Source organism: Varanus komodoensis, unplaced genomic scaffold (assembly GCF_004798865.1).
Source record: "Varanus komodoensis strain SLA01 unplaced genomic scaffold, ASM479886v1 scaffold17, whole genome shotgun sequence".
Classification (NCBI taxonomy): domain Eukaryota; kingdom Metazoa; phylum Chordata; class Lepidosauria; order Squamata; family Varanidae; genus Varanus; species Varanus komodoensis.
Window position 1 is genome coordinate 23,133,330 of NW_025335505.1, and position 16,138 is coordinate 23,149,467.

Below are 16,138 nucleotides of genomic sequence, written 5' to 3' on the forward strand. Positions count from 1 at the left end.
AGGCACTTATGGAAATAATATGGATTCAGTGTTTGCCTAAATCTCAGCAGGTGGTGAATGGACCATGACAAAGTCCCCCCGCACCCCCCCCCAACATTCAGTGCACCATTTTCATATCTGGCCAAACAGTCCAAATCTAGAATATGGCCACTACCTGAGTTGGGATGATGATCATGAAACCATGATCTGCCCCAGATAGACTGCCTTCAGAATGAATGTTGAAATCCCTCAGAACAGGCTGAGGGACCTCGACATCACATCTGAGACCACCACTATCAAATCAGGTACAGAGAATGATAGATTGCAGAGCAGGCATTATACCAACAGAATCCTTAATCCATCCCACTAGCAGACACAGGGTACAAACTAGCAGTTGAACAGGTCACCTTGAGAAAAGGTGAACCAAATACCTTTCTTGGTACAGCTGAGAGAGACAAACTTCTCCCTTTTCAACCACTGAGGTCTCAGTAATCCGTGCTAGATCATCTGCCTCATCCACTATTAAATCATGGATGAGGGAAGTTGTATTCTGCACCAATTTGGCATTTGCAAGCAACATCTAGACTTGGCGACCATCAAATCTGCAAAGTGCAAGGAGGACCATAAGACAGCATAGGTGTCTGGGACATGTTTCCCTTACCTGGCCAGTCCTCCACCCCATGTTATATCTCCTTCTACTTGTCACTACATTGATTGGGTCCATCATAGTCACCCCACTTGGCCTCACAGCCTCCCACCCAGGCATAATCCCAGGCATATATCCACATTAGGAGGTACAAATCAAGGAGAAAATAAAGAGGTATGCTCCTCATGGCATCCTGAAGGGGCAAACGAAAAAAGAATGCCCTCTCTGGAGGCCACCTGCCACCTAGCTTATGTGCCCCAGAAGGCTGTGGGATTTTCAAGGCCAGGTGACTCCATTGTGCACGGATGTACTCAGATGGAAGTCGCGACATTTGCTAGAAAGGCAGGGAATGGCAGCTTGCAGTCATTCTTGAAGTGCAAAGTCCACTTCCCCCATACTCCTAAGCTTCCTCAACAGTCTCTGGGTTGAAGACAGCAGGCTCTTGCCAAGAGATTGCCCACCCCATATAAGCTCTTAAGAGTTTGGGAACCATTCCCATGGCTCAGGTGAGAGCTTACTCTACATGAGGGATTACAGCCTTCTAGACCTTACAGAGCATCCCAGGAAGTTTCTAAAAATAGATACCTAGTTGTCCATGTCTTCCTTTTCAGTGCAGTACAGGGACATCTGTCTTTTCGTCATGCTTTTGGCTGTGTGTGAGCTGCCTCTGTCTCATGTCAGATTAAACATTTGGTTCTTCAGAGAAAATTTGTCCTCTTTCTTGGACAGACATGTTTCTGATTACTTTTTGATCACTGGCTATCTGGGGGGGGGGGGAGGTGTACTGGTTTTTTATGTTCCAACATTCACTGTGGCACAGGACATATCCTAGCAAAGGCCTAGTTATGAGTTGTTCTTCTTATGATTGTCTCTGATGGCTCTCCAACTTGTCCATCTGTACCACTGAATTTCAGTTTATGTACATGAGAGATATATCAGAGATAGAACTGACCAAAAATGCATATAGATGTGCCTATTCAACATGAGTGGCTAAAGTTTAAAGGAGACTGTGTAACTGATTCTGAGTTCTACCCTTCAAAAAGAATCCTTTTCTGTTTTCTCTGGAGGCAAATAAGTCCACTCATGGATTTTTCAGGTTTCATACTCTTTCTTATTTGAGAACACAAGCATCTGGCTTCAACTCTTGAGAGCACAGGCTCTCTACTTGCAAGAGGCAGAATTGCTTTGAGTCAGAGTAGATAAGAATTGTTCCTGACGAAGACTAATATTTGATTCCAAATGTTTGTGTGCTACTGTATGAATGTTATCCAGTCCAACTAAGACATTTTTCCTGTGTAACAAATGGTAAAAGATCTTAGTGGATTGCTCAAAACACCAACACACTGATATGAAATGCCCTTTGTCAGGGACCAGGGCCAGGATGTGATCAGGGGCAGCCAGGGACAAGGCAAGAGTAGCAAAGGCACCAGGACCAGGGCAACAGAACTTCAGGAAAGAAAGAGTCCAAAAGCAGGGTTTAATGGCAAGACCAAGTCATAGTACGGGTCAAGTCAGGAAGCAGAAGTATGCATGAGGGCAGAACAAGCCCAGGGTCAAGAACCAGGAGGACAAACAGAGGTGCAGGTACCTAGAACAGTATAACAAGGGGAGAGACCAGCATGGCAGATGCACGACACAACAGGGACCAGATGCAGTAAGGATCAGGCAAGATGCAGGAGCTGAACCACAGCGTACAGTAAGCCCTTTGTTACTAAGGCAACTTGAGGAGGCAGGATGTACAAGCAAGGCGAGATTTAGGTCAGGCAAGAGGCAGGCAAACCAGCAAGGCAACATGGAAAGGAAAGAAACACAGCAGAAACCTGGAGCAAGAAACGTTCTGGCAAGGTGCAGGCACAAGAGCAAACAGGAGGACCTGTGCTGCTCGGGCAGCATGGCAAGGCAGGAGACACAGCAGGAATCAGCACTACAGGAGGACCTTCATTGCTGAGAGCAATTCTTGAGAGAAGAGCTTGCTCTTATATACAGTAGCTCTTCCTCAGGACTCCCAGCTGCTGCTTGTCAGTAGATTGAGAGCTCCAGCAGGGCCTGGGACTGATCCTACAAATGTGATGGTGGTTGCTCTGGTCCTGGCACCAGAGCAGTCCAGAGCCTGACACCTTCTCCATGTTGTTCAGCTGTAAGCTCCAATTAGATTGCAGTTTAAATAACAGTGTATGTGAATACTGTTGGCCCTGAGTCGAGTTGTGATGACTAATGCTTCGGTGAATGTCCGAGCAGAGATAGAGGACCCAAAAAGCAAAGCATGAAGATGTTTGTTCAAAGAAAATTGAAGACATTTTCTGTGGGATGATCGTGTTAATTATAGATCGTTTAGATCTATGGACGCCATGTAATTGCCTGGATTAATCTCCATGGCTATGGATGACAAAGTCTGTGAAAAACCATTGAGTTTCACAAATTTGTTTAGATACTTGAGGTTCAAAGTGTTACTCATCTTGTAAATGTGAAAAAATTATGGAATATACACCCTTTCCCCATTAGTCATAAAGAACTGGCTTTACTACTTATGATTACAAAGCCCAGTGGAAGGCTTCTTCTACCAATTGCATCTTTGCAGTAGGAGAGGTAGATTATTCAATATTTATTATCAGCATTCCTAGGTTGTTATCCTGACAAATGAACCTAGGAGCTCTTGGTATTTCTTTCTTTCTTTCATTAATTTCTATACCACCCAATAGCTGAAGCTGTCTGGGTGGTTCACAGGATTAAACAACTCAAAATTAACCTAACAATCACTCAGACTTTGCTGTTTGTTTTGACCTAATGGGTCAAAGTTCCAACACTAAGCCAAAGTATTTGCATAGCTGAAATGTGTGCGGCCAGGGCACAGACTGGAAGCCTAACAGAATCCAAACTGGCTGCAAAAGAAGCAGGAGGAATGGGGTGGGGGGAGGGGATCTTGTTCAAAGCACTGGCCAAGGGCAGTAAAGGACCTGAATTTTGAGAAACAGTGGGATGGAGGAACACAGTCTCTTCAGCGAGTCTTAAACGGGCTTCAAATTTCAATTTAACAACTTTGGGGAACAGACTGAATATCCCTAAGGATATGGATAAGTATTCCCATATCCTTCCTCATTCATAGCTCTTTGAACTCTTTGAGAATCACTAGTAAGTTAGGAAATGACACACAATGTAAGTTATTGGTATAAAAAAGAAACAGTAAATGTGCCCCATACAGAGGACACTAAGTGACAACTTCAGGGAAAGCACACAGCTTTCTCACTTATTTTCTTTCTGACCTAAAACGTACGCCACAGGAAGATTTTCATCTTCTGATCCATGGTGTAGTGATAAATTTTGAAGGACAGCAATCACTACACCTCAGCCCCCCAAAGAAAGTCCAAAAATGCACTCAGATGCATTGAGACTTGTATATTGGGGAGGAGGTGCATCTGCACATACACACATTCAAAGAACAACTGCATGTAGCATAATACCCAATTTATCTGGATCAGCGGAGAGTCACAGAACATCACAGACATGGTTAACATGCTGACTTTGTCTGGAGAGATCTGAGGTTAATTAACCCATGACTTGTCACTGTTGTGTGCGAATTATGCATGTTCCGAAACTGCAGAAAACAAACAGCTCATGGTTTCCAGGAGTTTCTTTTCCCACCATCAGGGACACACACACACACCTCAGACTCAGCAAGCCTACTCTGTTAGTTTTCATCTCTACCAGGAGCAAGTTATTTGTACAGCTAATAGATCTTGTTTGCCCATTCAAGATCAAGCCATTGCCAAACATGTTGCATTACAACAGAAACAGTTCTCAGTAACATACAGTTGCTGAGAAAAATCCCTTTCTTCCCCCAGCTGCTGAGAATTGCAGTGCAGCTCAGAGGGGAAGTCTGCAGGGTATGACAGATGGCATCACTGTCCCTGCTAATCACATCTTCTCACTTCTGCCTTGCAAGACCTGATTCCCCTTCACCACCCTTTTTGATACTTGTCATTTTAGTCTGTCAGCACTTAACAGACTGACTGTCATGAGCCGGGTTTCTCCTTCTGACCAGCACCAGTCCCAAACCATTTCTCTGCTTAAAAATCTTTACTGTTGCACATAAATCTCTGAGCATACATAGAGTAGAATGCTGTACCCTGTCTACTGCTCACCATTCCTTATGAACCCGTCTGCACCCTGCCCATGAAGGAGGTGCATTGTGAAAACAAGCAACCATCTGCTCTACCTGTTGTACCCCTAGTTGTGCTTCTTGCCACTGCTGGCACCAAGTCACTGGGTCCACCTCTGAAGGATGGGTTGGTCTCCATTGGAAAGACCACCTATTTCATTGTTCCCTCCTGCAGGCTATAACTGCCCATCATTCCCATGATCAGTATGGTTTGCATCCCCATCTACCCTTGGAATAAACAACCTTCCATTTTGTCCCTCAGCAGGTTATCACTTCCTAATGAAAACTAGCTCTGGAAAAAGTTCCCAAAGAGGCTTCCTTTACCAGTATCAAAACAGAAGTAAGGGAATAGGTGGGAACCCAACAGAGATGTGTGCACCAGCATGGTGGGAAATAGTTTCCCCTGAAGATTCCTCTGCTACAGAAACTTCACAAATGAGGCTCCATGCAGGCACATAATTCAAATGTGTGAATCCACAAAGGGCACCAGTTACAGGTCAGCAACCTGACTGTTCTTTGAGATCTCTGTGAAGTCCAAGTGTTAGGTGACTGCTAAGCAAAATTACCTGAAGTCAGGTGTTGGTAGAATCAAGAAAAAGAGAGATTGCCCAGAACAGTTCTTTCAAATGAAGTATCTACACATTCTGCATTCCAAAGGAGGAATCTATTACATCCACATCAGTAAATGTAGATGAACAGCCCAGGTGACAGTCCTACAACAGTTCCATGAAAAAGGATGACAATGGTGCCATTTTCTTCCTTTTCTCCCCTGAAAAACTGAGGAGGGAAGTGAGGAAGAAGAGACCTGATTCTCACTTATCTACCTAACCTTCCAAGGTGGTAATGGTCAGTTAACAGCTTCATATTTATCTGAACACATCAGGATGCTATGGAAGAAAGAAGTTTTCCAGAACATTGTGCCCATATAGAGTTTTTAAAGTAAAGAACAGCACTCTGGAAACAAACTAGAAGTCAGTCCAGATGTGTTAGAATTAACGAAGTATTTCCCACAAACTCACAACAGGCTACTGTGTAATTGTGTGGCAGAGAAACATTTCAATCACAACTAAAATCAGCCTCAGTCATATGGTAGGCATCAAAAGACACTGAGATGAGTGAAGAACAATGCATTTTTTTGCCATTTGTCTCAATCCATGCACCCACTAATGTCAAAAACTACCACTTGTAACAGCTGAAACCAAGCTGGGAATTCTGTTACCAGAATAATTGGCTAGCCAATCCATTATTATTGCTTAACATGCTATTAATGGGTACTGTTTGGGAAACTGGTTTTTCTCTTGGCTAGAAAAGAGCTGAGTTAATGCCAGGCTGCTAGTGCTTCAGTCTACAGAGGGTAAACAACGTAAGGGAGAAAAAGGAATTACTAATTGTTTTTCTATGAAAAACAGTCCAGCTCCCCACTTATTCTTTATTCGTCTGAGTACATGGACTCCTTTAGAATTACAATTATATCTCATGTTCACTTTCAACAGATGTCCATCTATGCACTGGACTAGACTTCTCACTCCATAATAGTTTTGTAAAGATGTGATTGTTACCTAATATGTAACACTTTTAGTTTACAGCAGATACACAAGTGAAATTAGGCATCTCATTCATATGTGCTAATAAGAAAGAGATCAAAATGTTGCATTACAGTTAGAACAATGGGTTGGCGGTGGGGGGTGTGTGCACATGCACGCTACGAGGAAAGTGTAACAGACAAAATTCACCATTATGCACATCTTTGGACAGTTACATGCAGACTCATAACTCTGACCACCATATTAACTCACTGTAACTTTCATTGTGACACAAACATACACCGTGATTAGCAGGCAGGCAAAACTCACACAACTGCCTAGCTGAGCCCCTAGAATGTCAAACAGAGTGGCAAGCAAGGGCTCTGCTACCTTCTACTTGCAAACCACAGGTGAAGGCCCATTACTGGGACTAGGGAGCTCCAGATGGTTAGCCCTTGAAATAGTCTACTGCCTCTCAGCTAAAGCTGCAACTCATCGGCCATGGAGAGGACAGTCTTTCCTGGGTCGCCACAGTCGCCATCCACCCAGAAGCAACCTGTTTATCTCACAAGTTTTATTTGCAATGCTCCGACTATCAAGCTTGAGATGGCTTATGACAAAAGCATTTATTAAAATTCATTCCACTCCAAACATGCTCACACTATGTGTATTTAAATATAATGAATAATTTATCTACAAAGGCTATGATACATCAAAGACATTCAAATGAAATGGGGATGATATTCTTATCAAATACAGATCAGTGCCAAGTCACAGAAAGCTGATCTTTACCTTCCCCATATTTAAAAAATGGTCTGAAAAGATTATGATCCTGTTCTTCCACTGAATGTAAATAGTTTAGCCGTATAAGTTGATTTAATGGGTCATTATTTGCATCCTACAACTGTAAGCCATTCTGAATATTTTGGAAGACAACTGTGGCACATGTGTCATAGATCAGTAATAAACAAACAAGACCACTGGGTTTCTTGAAAACAGTTGATTATCACCTCTGCATGTCAATTTCAGGGGTCCTTTGCTATAGTTTGCGTTGCTAAATGGCTTGGGGCCAGGTTACCTGAAGGATCGCCTTCTTCCATATGAACCTACCTGGAGCTTGAGATCATTTTCAAGATCATTTCATTTCAGTCCTTCTCCAGGAGCCCCTTCCAAAGGAAGTAAGGTGGGTGGCTACCAGGAGGAGGGCCTTTTCAGTTGTAGCACCCCAGTTTTGGAGTAAGTTCCTCAAAGAAGAGTACCTGGCGCCTACTTTGAATTCTTTTTGGCACCAGATGAAGACATTACTATTTTCCCAGTATGCAATAGTTTTTAACTTTAAAACTTTTTGTTTATATATTCTATTTTATTCCGTACTGCTACTTTGTTTCTGTGCTGAATCATAGCAATTGCAATTCCTATTATGGTTTTATTCTTTTAAATTAATCTTTGCATATGTGTGTTTTAACCTTTGTTTAATTTTATCTTTTGATAACTACCCAGAGAGCTATGGCAATAGTTCACAGTAATACAATCATACTCTGTTTTCCATATGCACACCTAGTTTTGTACAGAGTAGAAATACTTGAATTATAATAGGTGTCGCTCAAAGATTTTTTTACTGTCAGATATAACAGGGTTTCTTTCCAAAAGGGCAGCAACTTACTTAATTGAGTTTCTGAAGTGGTCCTCAGCAGGGTTTTTTACAGTACAACTGTTCAGTAGCCAAAGGTCTGCTTCTGCAGCATTCTCTGGAAGACAGGTATATATATTAAACAAAATTTAATCTAGTTGCTCCTAGTTTACAGCACACACTGGATTTAATCATTTAAGTGCAGGGCAGCTTGATGCTTAAAGAAAGCTTACTGACCTTTTAAAAATTGACAACAAAGGAAACAGTTTAAATACGGTGAAAATATTTCACAAATTATTTAAATACATCATTTAGAGATGCTTATCTGATTCAATAACCACTGTGACCTCGTTCACAACTTATGACAGAGAATAGGTTGAGTATTACTTGTACTGAATTGTGGAGTGTTATTACATATCAACCCTTTAATATGTTCAACTATTGGTTCTTAACTACCAATAACCCAGAGTTCACAATCCCACAACAAATCATGATCTCTATTCCTAGATTGTTTGTGCTGAATAACACAAAATTAAACCATGGTGCAAAGTTTGCACATAACAGCCCATGATTCAACAACAACCCATTGACAGACAGTGGTTAAAAGTGGGACGGGAACGCAGGCAAATTGGGTTCTTGTCCCCACTCAGCCATGGAGCCAGCCCATCACAGACTCTCAGATCAACCTTCTGCACAGGGCTGTTTTTGTGAAGATAAAATTGAGAGCAGCAAGAGAATGATGTAAGCCACTTTGACTTTGTTCTAAGAAAAAAGCAGGATATAAATCAAATAAACCCATTTTCATACCACTCTCCATCTTATCACATATAAACTCAGATCATGCACAGGTTACTGTATGTTTTCAGTGTAACTGTACTTCACCCAGCTCTATAAACCAGAGATAACCACCTTGCTGTTTTTCTCATGCACAATAACCAATCTTGTAATGAGATAGGGATGTTGGGATGTTAACACCCTCTCTCTCTCTCTCATCCATTCTATCTTCTGTACTGCCCAATATCCAAAGCTCTCTGGGCAGTTTTTTCTCCCCATGGCTGGTAGCCTTCTAGAGGCTGCATGCAGGGAACAGGCAGGCTTGTTCACACACCTTGATCTATGCACTCGACTGTCTTCCTACTCACACAGCAATTAGACTTGAAAAAAGTATTTTTCATCATTAACTGGCATGTGGAAGCACAAGTGGGCAGGGCAAGAGTTCATATTCATACATGAATGAATGAAAAGAGAGTGGGGGGAGGAAGAGATAGAGGTGGTAATAGTGGTGATAATGATTTTTCTCTCTTAATTATCGCCACTAACACCACTCTCCCCCGCATCCGTTAGCACATACTGTTTGCATATAAGGGAGGTGTGTGTGCCCATGTGTGTGAGAGAGACTTTATATACACATTCCATCCACAAACCTGAGCAGCAGGGAAGAGGGTGCATGGCTTTAGAGTTCCATTGCTCAGCTGGGCCTACCTCCCATTTCGTCACTGCAGAGCAGTTCATTTCCTGCAATCATCTGAGCAGAAAAGAGGGGGAGGCTTAATCTTCTGTCTCTCAGAGTTCCAATTAAGATTGCCACCACTCTTGCTGTTGCTACTAGCAGTAAGGGGAGAAGTTTTCATGAGTACTTTGGGGGAGGAGAACTTAAACTTTCCTTCCCCTGCAAACCATGACCGCATAGCTGAGCTGGTCACTGCAGAACAGCTGAGCAGCAGAAAAAGAAAACTGAAGTTATACCTCCTTATCAGCAAAATGGCCTGCCATGGATTATATAAAATTAGACAGTAACCAGCACGTGAACAGCAGCCAGAACATTGTCCACCTCTAAACTAGTGATAAAACCAAGGATATGTTCTTTGGAGAACATGCATATCACCCAGCAAATGTACAAAATTAAATCCTAAGAAATAATTGGGAATTCAGTTATAACAGGTAAATCCACCAAGGTCTGTTGGATATTATATAAATCCTGTTGAGATCTGCACCTTCTGAAAGTCTGTTAGAAAGTATATATTGACTGCAGAAACGTGTGCAATTCCTTCTCCATAGACAGATTTGTCTGCACATTCTCCGTGAATGAGGCAATAGCTGGTTGTTATTCACATTAGACATTCAACTCATACTCTATTAATATTCACATACACATATTACACCCCACAAACACACAGTCAGTGGAGAGAAATTTATTGCATTTGTTCTTTCCTAGTTACATAACTTTTATTAATAGTATTATAGGAAGAAAACCCAAAAGAAAAACATGTCTGAGAGCAACAACAAAGAAGTTATTGCAAAGTTCAGGTTCTTATCAATTGAAGGAGCTAATATACACAATAGCTTTTGCAGACTAATTCCTGAAAATATCTTTATCTTTAACATGGAAGGCAAGTCAAAGTAAAAGGACATTTTTCAGTTACAGAAGCAGTTGAAAAACGAACTTGTAACTCTAAAATGTGCATACAAGTCATGCCTCAAACTGCTTTAAGATATACTTTTGGAAATCAAGATCACCTGGAAATTTTCTTAAGAGAAGGCTGATAAGTATAATGCCACAAATTCTATGTATTTGTCAGAGAACAAAAACACAAATGTTCTTGTAGACTGATTTTTCAACACAGTCATCCACTGTTGGAAATAATTTAGAAGACAGTGCTATACAGATCAGCTCATATGCATTCTGTTTTCAGGATTAGCATGAGAAACAATCTAATTGTTCAGTCAGTCAGTTTATTAAAACAGGCAAAGACCAGCATAATCAGAGAAAGAAACACAACAGCCTGAGCACCACACATTTACGTTTAAAATCCAAACTCTGAACAGATGATAATACACATCATACTAGCAAAGAGAGAGAGAGAGAAAGGAAGGTTGGGCCTTAAAATTTATATTCATTGTAGGCAATACCCTGTTGAATTTTAGAAGCAGCTGCCAAAAAAAATCACACTCTAGGCTGTGATCTGTGGGTTAATTCCTGTAAGAAAAATTCTGACCACCTGTACTTCCAATTGACCAGTAAGTTTTCTAATCAAAGAGAGGATGAACTTGCCATCTACTTTCTGGTAAAATGAGCAATAAAGCATGACAAGCTCTAGTTGCTAAAAAAATGCTAGATACCTTATACTCCAAATATACTAAATATATTTGCTACCACAAGTAACAGAATTTCTGCAATGTATATGAATACAAGGAACTCAACAGTAATACTAAATCAACTTTGTTTAGATAACTCAAAGCCACAACTTTTATCTTTAGGTTGCCTTCTCCAAGAAACAAATATTGCACAAACAACAGTATCTATCAGGCTTTTGTAAAACACTGTCAACAGCAAAAAAAAAAAAAAAAAATCAAAAGGTCATGGAAACTTCTGAACTATCTAAATATAACTGGAGGTTCTGGACAGCCCAAATTGTTAGAATTATGCAGTAAAAATAGGAAAACTCTGAGTAATACAGATATACACATAATAGAGCAAAATATTTACATGTTAGTTTTCTAAGCAATTTTTGTTTATATCATTGTTCCTTTAAAGCTCTAGATACCAACCTGAATACTTAAATAGGACTGCCTGACAATCAAGGGGAAGGGAAGAGTAGGTAACAGTTGAGTGCATTGGAGCTGGTGAAGGCGCAAGGAGACAATTATAATCTAATACATCACAATTATCCCAAGAGAAGAAACATAACCTACTGCAGCCTTATTTGTAATGGGACGGCCATTGCACATTACCATTTTCTACTTCTCATCTCCAACACACTCACTCTGTCATGCCAGTGTGTGCCAAGAGGTCTATCAGATTTGGATAAGACATGTAGAAATGTGTTCATGAAATATGAATCCTTATTGCAACTAAACACTGGAAAAGTTCTAAATCTATGAAAGCAAAAACTTTCTAAAATGAATGAGTTTTTTCAATTTGCTATGAATCTCTTGCACTATCTTCAGTGTTTAGGATTCAAATCTATATATCCACTGCATTATGAGAAGAACTTTGTTCTGTGTTCATTCTGATGGCTTCAGAGGACATCTATGTCTCCCACCAAGCTTTCAGACAGTTTCATTTTAGTTTCTGCAATACACTTTTTCACAACTCCCAACTTTCTGCCCACTTTCCTTCATTTTATGTCTGTTGTACTCTGTATTAAGACTCTCTGTATTAGGTTTCATTATCTTTTTTTACGTAAGTCCTGTTTCCCCATGGCTTCCTCCCATGCCTTCCTGGTGAGTTATGCATACAGAAAGCCACATTCTTAAAACAGGAGAGAACTTGCTGTTTTCTGCTTTGCCCAAGTAAGAACTGTGGTACAATCATTGTGCATCCAGCCCAGAAACCAGAAAAACAGCTTAGAGGAGGCTGCCAAAGTAAAGCAAAAAAGTTAAGATACATTTCCTCACTTTGTATCACTTTCTGCCTTTGTTTTCAATATGTTCCTTTACTAGTACTTTTCCCTGGAACATTGGGTCCTACATGGCTGCACTAACTTAGCTCCCATATTTGGCTTCTATTGCTTCATCTATATTCTATGATAGGATAGTTTCTATGTAGTCAAATGCCATTCTATTTTCTGGACAGGGCTGGGTGCACATTGAATCACACAAACTGACCCCCTCACAGAAATAAAGGCACAAACTAGAACACCATTCACTGTATTTGGAGAGGATGCTATGAATTTCCTTTGGTTTAGAATGACGTCTCACACACTTCTGTTATCATGACTCAAAGATCCCTGGCCTGGATCTCTGGAGCACTGCTGCCAATCAGAGTGGAAATAAATAGCTCAGATGAACTCCATAAAGGAACACAGGAAACTACCTTATCCTAAGCCAAACTATTTGTGTATCCAGAATATTGTTTGCTCGCACAGCAGCTCTTCAGGGATTCAGAAATATTTCCCACAAGTATTGCCTGATCCTTGGGATGAAACCTGGTATCTCCTGATGCAAAGTGTGTGCCCTGTGGCCATTCCACAAACACAGAGCACCATCACATATTCAGTAGTCAAACACTGTTTCCTCATGTGTATGCTTCTAATTCCACTTCTACTGGATATTTTGAAATAAAATTATTGCATTGCAAAGCTCTACCAGAACAGCCATAAGTTACAATATTCTGCTAAGCAATGTGTCATCCACCAACACAAGGTTTCAAGATCTGGCTTAAGGTACCAGAGATGAATAATACTGATACTTGTTGATATTTGTCAGGTCTGATAAATCATGTCCAGAAAACTGAGAAATATCTCTTTTGGTGCAAAGCAGGATGGTTCTTTCTGAACTTAGTATGGCAGAAGGAATAATGGTTTTCCCACTGGATCTTGTTATTTGTGTTTTCTTGAATTACTGATCATGAATAGCAAGCTTATTATCTGCTAGGTAACTTAGAGATGATAGCGATAGTATTCTCTTCCTTTCTGGATAAAATAGAGTGCCCTTTCTATATGGCCTCATAGTCAGGAAAGGACATGAGACACCTTTTTGTGTATTACTCATAACAAGATGCTCTACAGCAGTTGTCTACAATCTTTTTTGGGCTGCCGTCCCCCTTTCCCCTTGGGCAACAAGCTTAGCACCCAACATCTCTTTCTTTATATTAGGTCTATTTCTCTGCTACAAATTTAAAACAACTAATCACCTGGATCCTTCCACACCTACGGTGGTGGTGCCACCCACTTTGGGAATCCCTGGTCTACAGGATTAACTCTTTAGTGTTCCTCTTTAAGCCAACGTAATCTGCACAGGTGTACACTACTATCAATAAGATCTCAATAGACAAGTTTTTCTTATTGATCCCAAATAAATGAATATATGGGTGTAAGTGACTCAGCTATCAGTTCAAATGACAGCTTGATCATACAAAATATCTGCAGAAAAGTTACTGTTAAAAACCCTGCATCAGGAAAATTGTCTAGGAATGCAAGCTAGTCAAATGTGAGGCAATTTATATCCTCATGTGCATAATCTGAATATTATTTTTAAAAGAAATAAAGGGATAATAAAAGAAATTATTTTAACTGACACTAACATAGCTAATATGCAAAGCATTTATGTTATACTACAAACAGAGTTCTTAGTTTTGGTCCTTCACAGATACTCTGTGGTCAGCAGAAGCTGACATGCAGTTTTAGAAATCTCTCACTGATTTTTATACATATGCTTTCACAAGAGCCAAGGTCAGCTTATAAACTGAAACATATTCTGTTCCAATATCTGTTTCCCAGCTTATATTTCTGTAAATTCTGTCTGTATTATGTTGCACCCAGAGGCAATATATTGATTTCAAATGCCTTGCTTCCACTTATTTCCCCTGACATCTAATCCCACATGGAGTCTGGATTTAAGCTATGTCTATCACTTTTAACACAGAGACAGCTAAAATATAGGGAACTTATCTGAGCCAGATATGTCCAAACACTTATTAAATTGTAGCTTCCAGCTAGTTATTGACTTCCACAGAATTACCTCCATACTTTATCCATTCGTTACTGTATCTATCTTCTGAAAAGTCAGAGATACAAAGCTGAAGGTCTCATACCCAGAAGCCACATTAAAGCCTTGCAATACTTAATAGTTATCTCCCAGACTAGGATATTAAGTGCTTGAGAAGGTTTCAAAATGAGTGCACCAGAAATTAAAGCTAAATATATCCTTAATGGATGTCTCATGGGTACCAAGACTTCTAACAACAGACATCAACAAGCTTCTATTATACCTGTAGTTGGTTTCTATTTCTCTCACTCATTTAAGTAGTTTTGTCTCTATTATTAGACACCAAAGTTGTGTCTGAAATAGCTATCAGAAATGGAATGGCAGAAGCAGAAATTAGCAGAATGGATGGCTGACTGTGGAACTACTAACTAGGAGGTATTACAGGCTTCGGGTAGATTGTAGGTCTTTAGAGTTTTAAAACTGCTCAGACCTAATTCAACATTTTATACACAGACAGTAGGATGCCGGTCTATAATTCTATTAGTAGTTTTTCCTTGTATCCAGTCTTTTCTACTGAAAAAGGATGAGAAAAGAAACTGTAATCCCCTTTCTCCCAATGCACTTTTATTGAACTTGATGCAAACTTTTATTTATTGATGAAAACTTACTCCCTTAACAATATTAATATTGTTTATTAATATTAATAACAATATTAACATTGTTAAGGAATTATGAGTCAGGTTTCAAAGTTCTGTACATGCACATACTTTTTGTAAAGCATGGCTCTTAAGACTGGTGGGATACAGTATTTCTGAAACATGAACTATATTCATAAATTTCTGACAAGTGCACAGTGTAGGGATTGGGCCCACTTGTCTCAAAGTGCAACATTCCAAGGTGAAGATTTTCAGACACTAAAATCTGAAGAGGTGGACCCAGAATGCTTAGCTGAATCAATGAAGATCAATGAGCTTCAAGAGGCTAGTGAGAACCAAGCTTTCTCTGGTTCGGGAGAAGATGCTGTGAAATATGGAGGAACAGAAAGAGGAGGTGTTAACTAGCAGTTCAGTGGTTCAACATAAAGTCAAGCAAGTGTACCAATTAAGTAACATCTTTACTGCCATCTGGCCCACAAGAAGGACCAACTTCCCTGAGGATGAAGCCAGCTTTGTATATAGCAAAGGCAGGAGGGAAATCTATTTCAAGTATGGACAAGAACTAACTCCACAAGTGAAGGATCTTAACTTGATAGGAGTCTCTTGCTAAGGACCTGTATATTACCCTTTCCATGTCACAAAGCTAGCCCTGACTGGCCAGCTTATCTACAACAGAGATTTTACTTAGAAGTACCCTGTTATGATCTGTTGGGAAAAGGAAAAGAGAAAGGCTGAATTTACCAGTTCATGACACACAGATTCTTTCTCACTATGTAACAGACAAAGAAAATAAGAAAAGCCATGCTGGATCATCCCAAAGGTCCATCTAGTCCAGCTCTTTGTACAAATGACAGCAAAACAGCTCCCTTTAAGCAGGATAGGTACAAGACTTCCTCCTGCCCAACCTTTTCAACAACTGGTGTATGCAGGCATGTCACCTCTGATAAAGAAGGTAGCACAAAGTTTAGCTCTTTAGGAAGTCATAAGACAAGCATTTTTGTCTCTTGAATGTATGGATAAAAGTGTTTATTAGCATATGCCAATTCCACCAAGGCACTCTTGCCATACAGTCTGCATTGGCTTGAATTCTTCTGCTTATGTGTTTGGGATTCTGTAACC

At 40.2% G+C, this 16,138-nt stretch overlaps 1 protein-coding gene across 2 annotated transcripts in view; it reads right to left on the bottom strand.

Annotated features, from left to right (window-relative positions):
• CDKAL1 (CDK5 regulatory subunit associated protein 1 like 1) overlaps positions 1 to 16,138 on the bottom strand; it is a 334,585-nt gene that overhangs the window by 279,477 nt on the left and 38,970 nt on the right. For both annotated transcript variants that reach the window (XM_044426357.1, XM_044426358.1), the window contains one exon: positions 7,968 to 8,052. In XM_044426357.1, the coding sequence (XP_044282292.1) occupies positions 7,968 to 8,052 (85 nt within the window). The remainder of the gene's footprint in view (positions 1 to 7,967; positions 8,053 to 16,138) is intronic.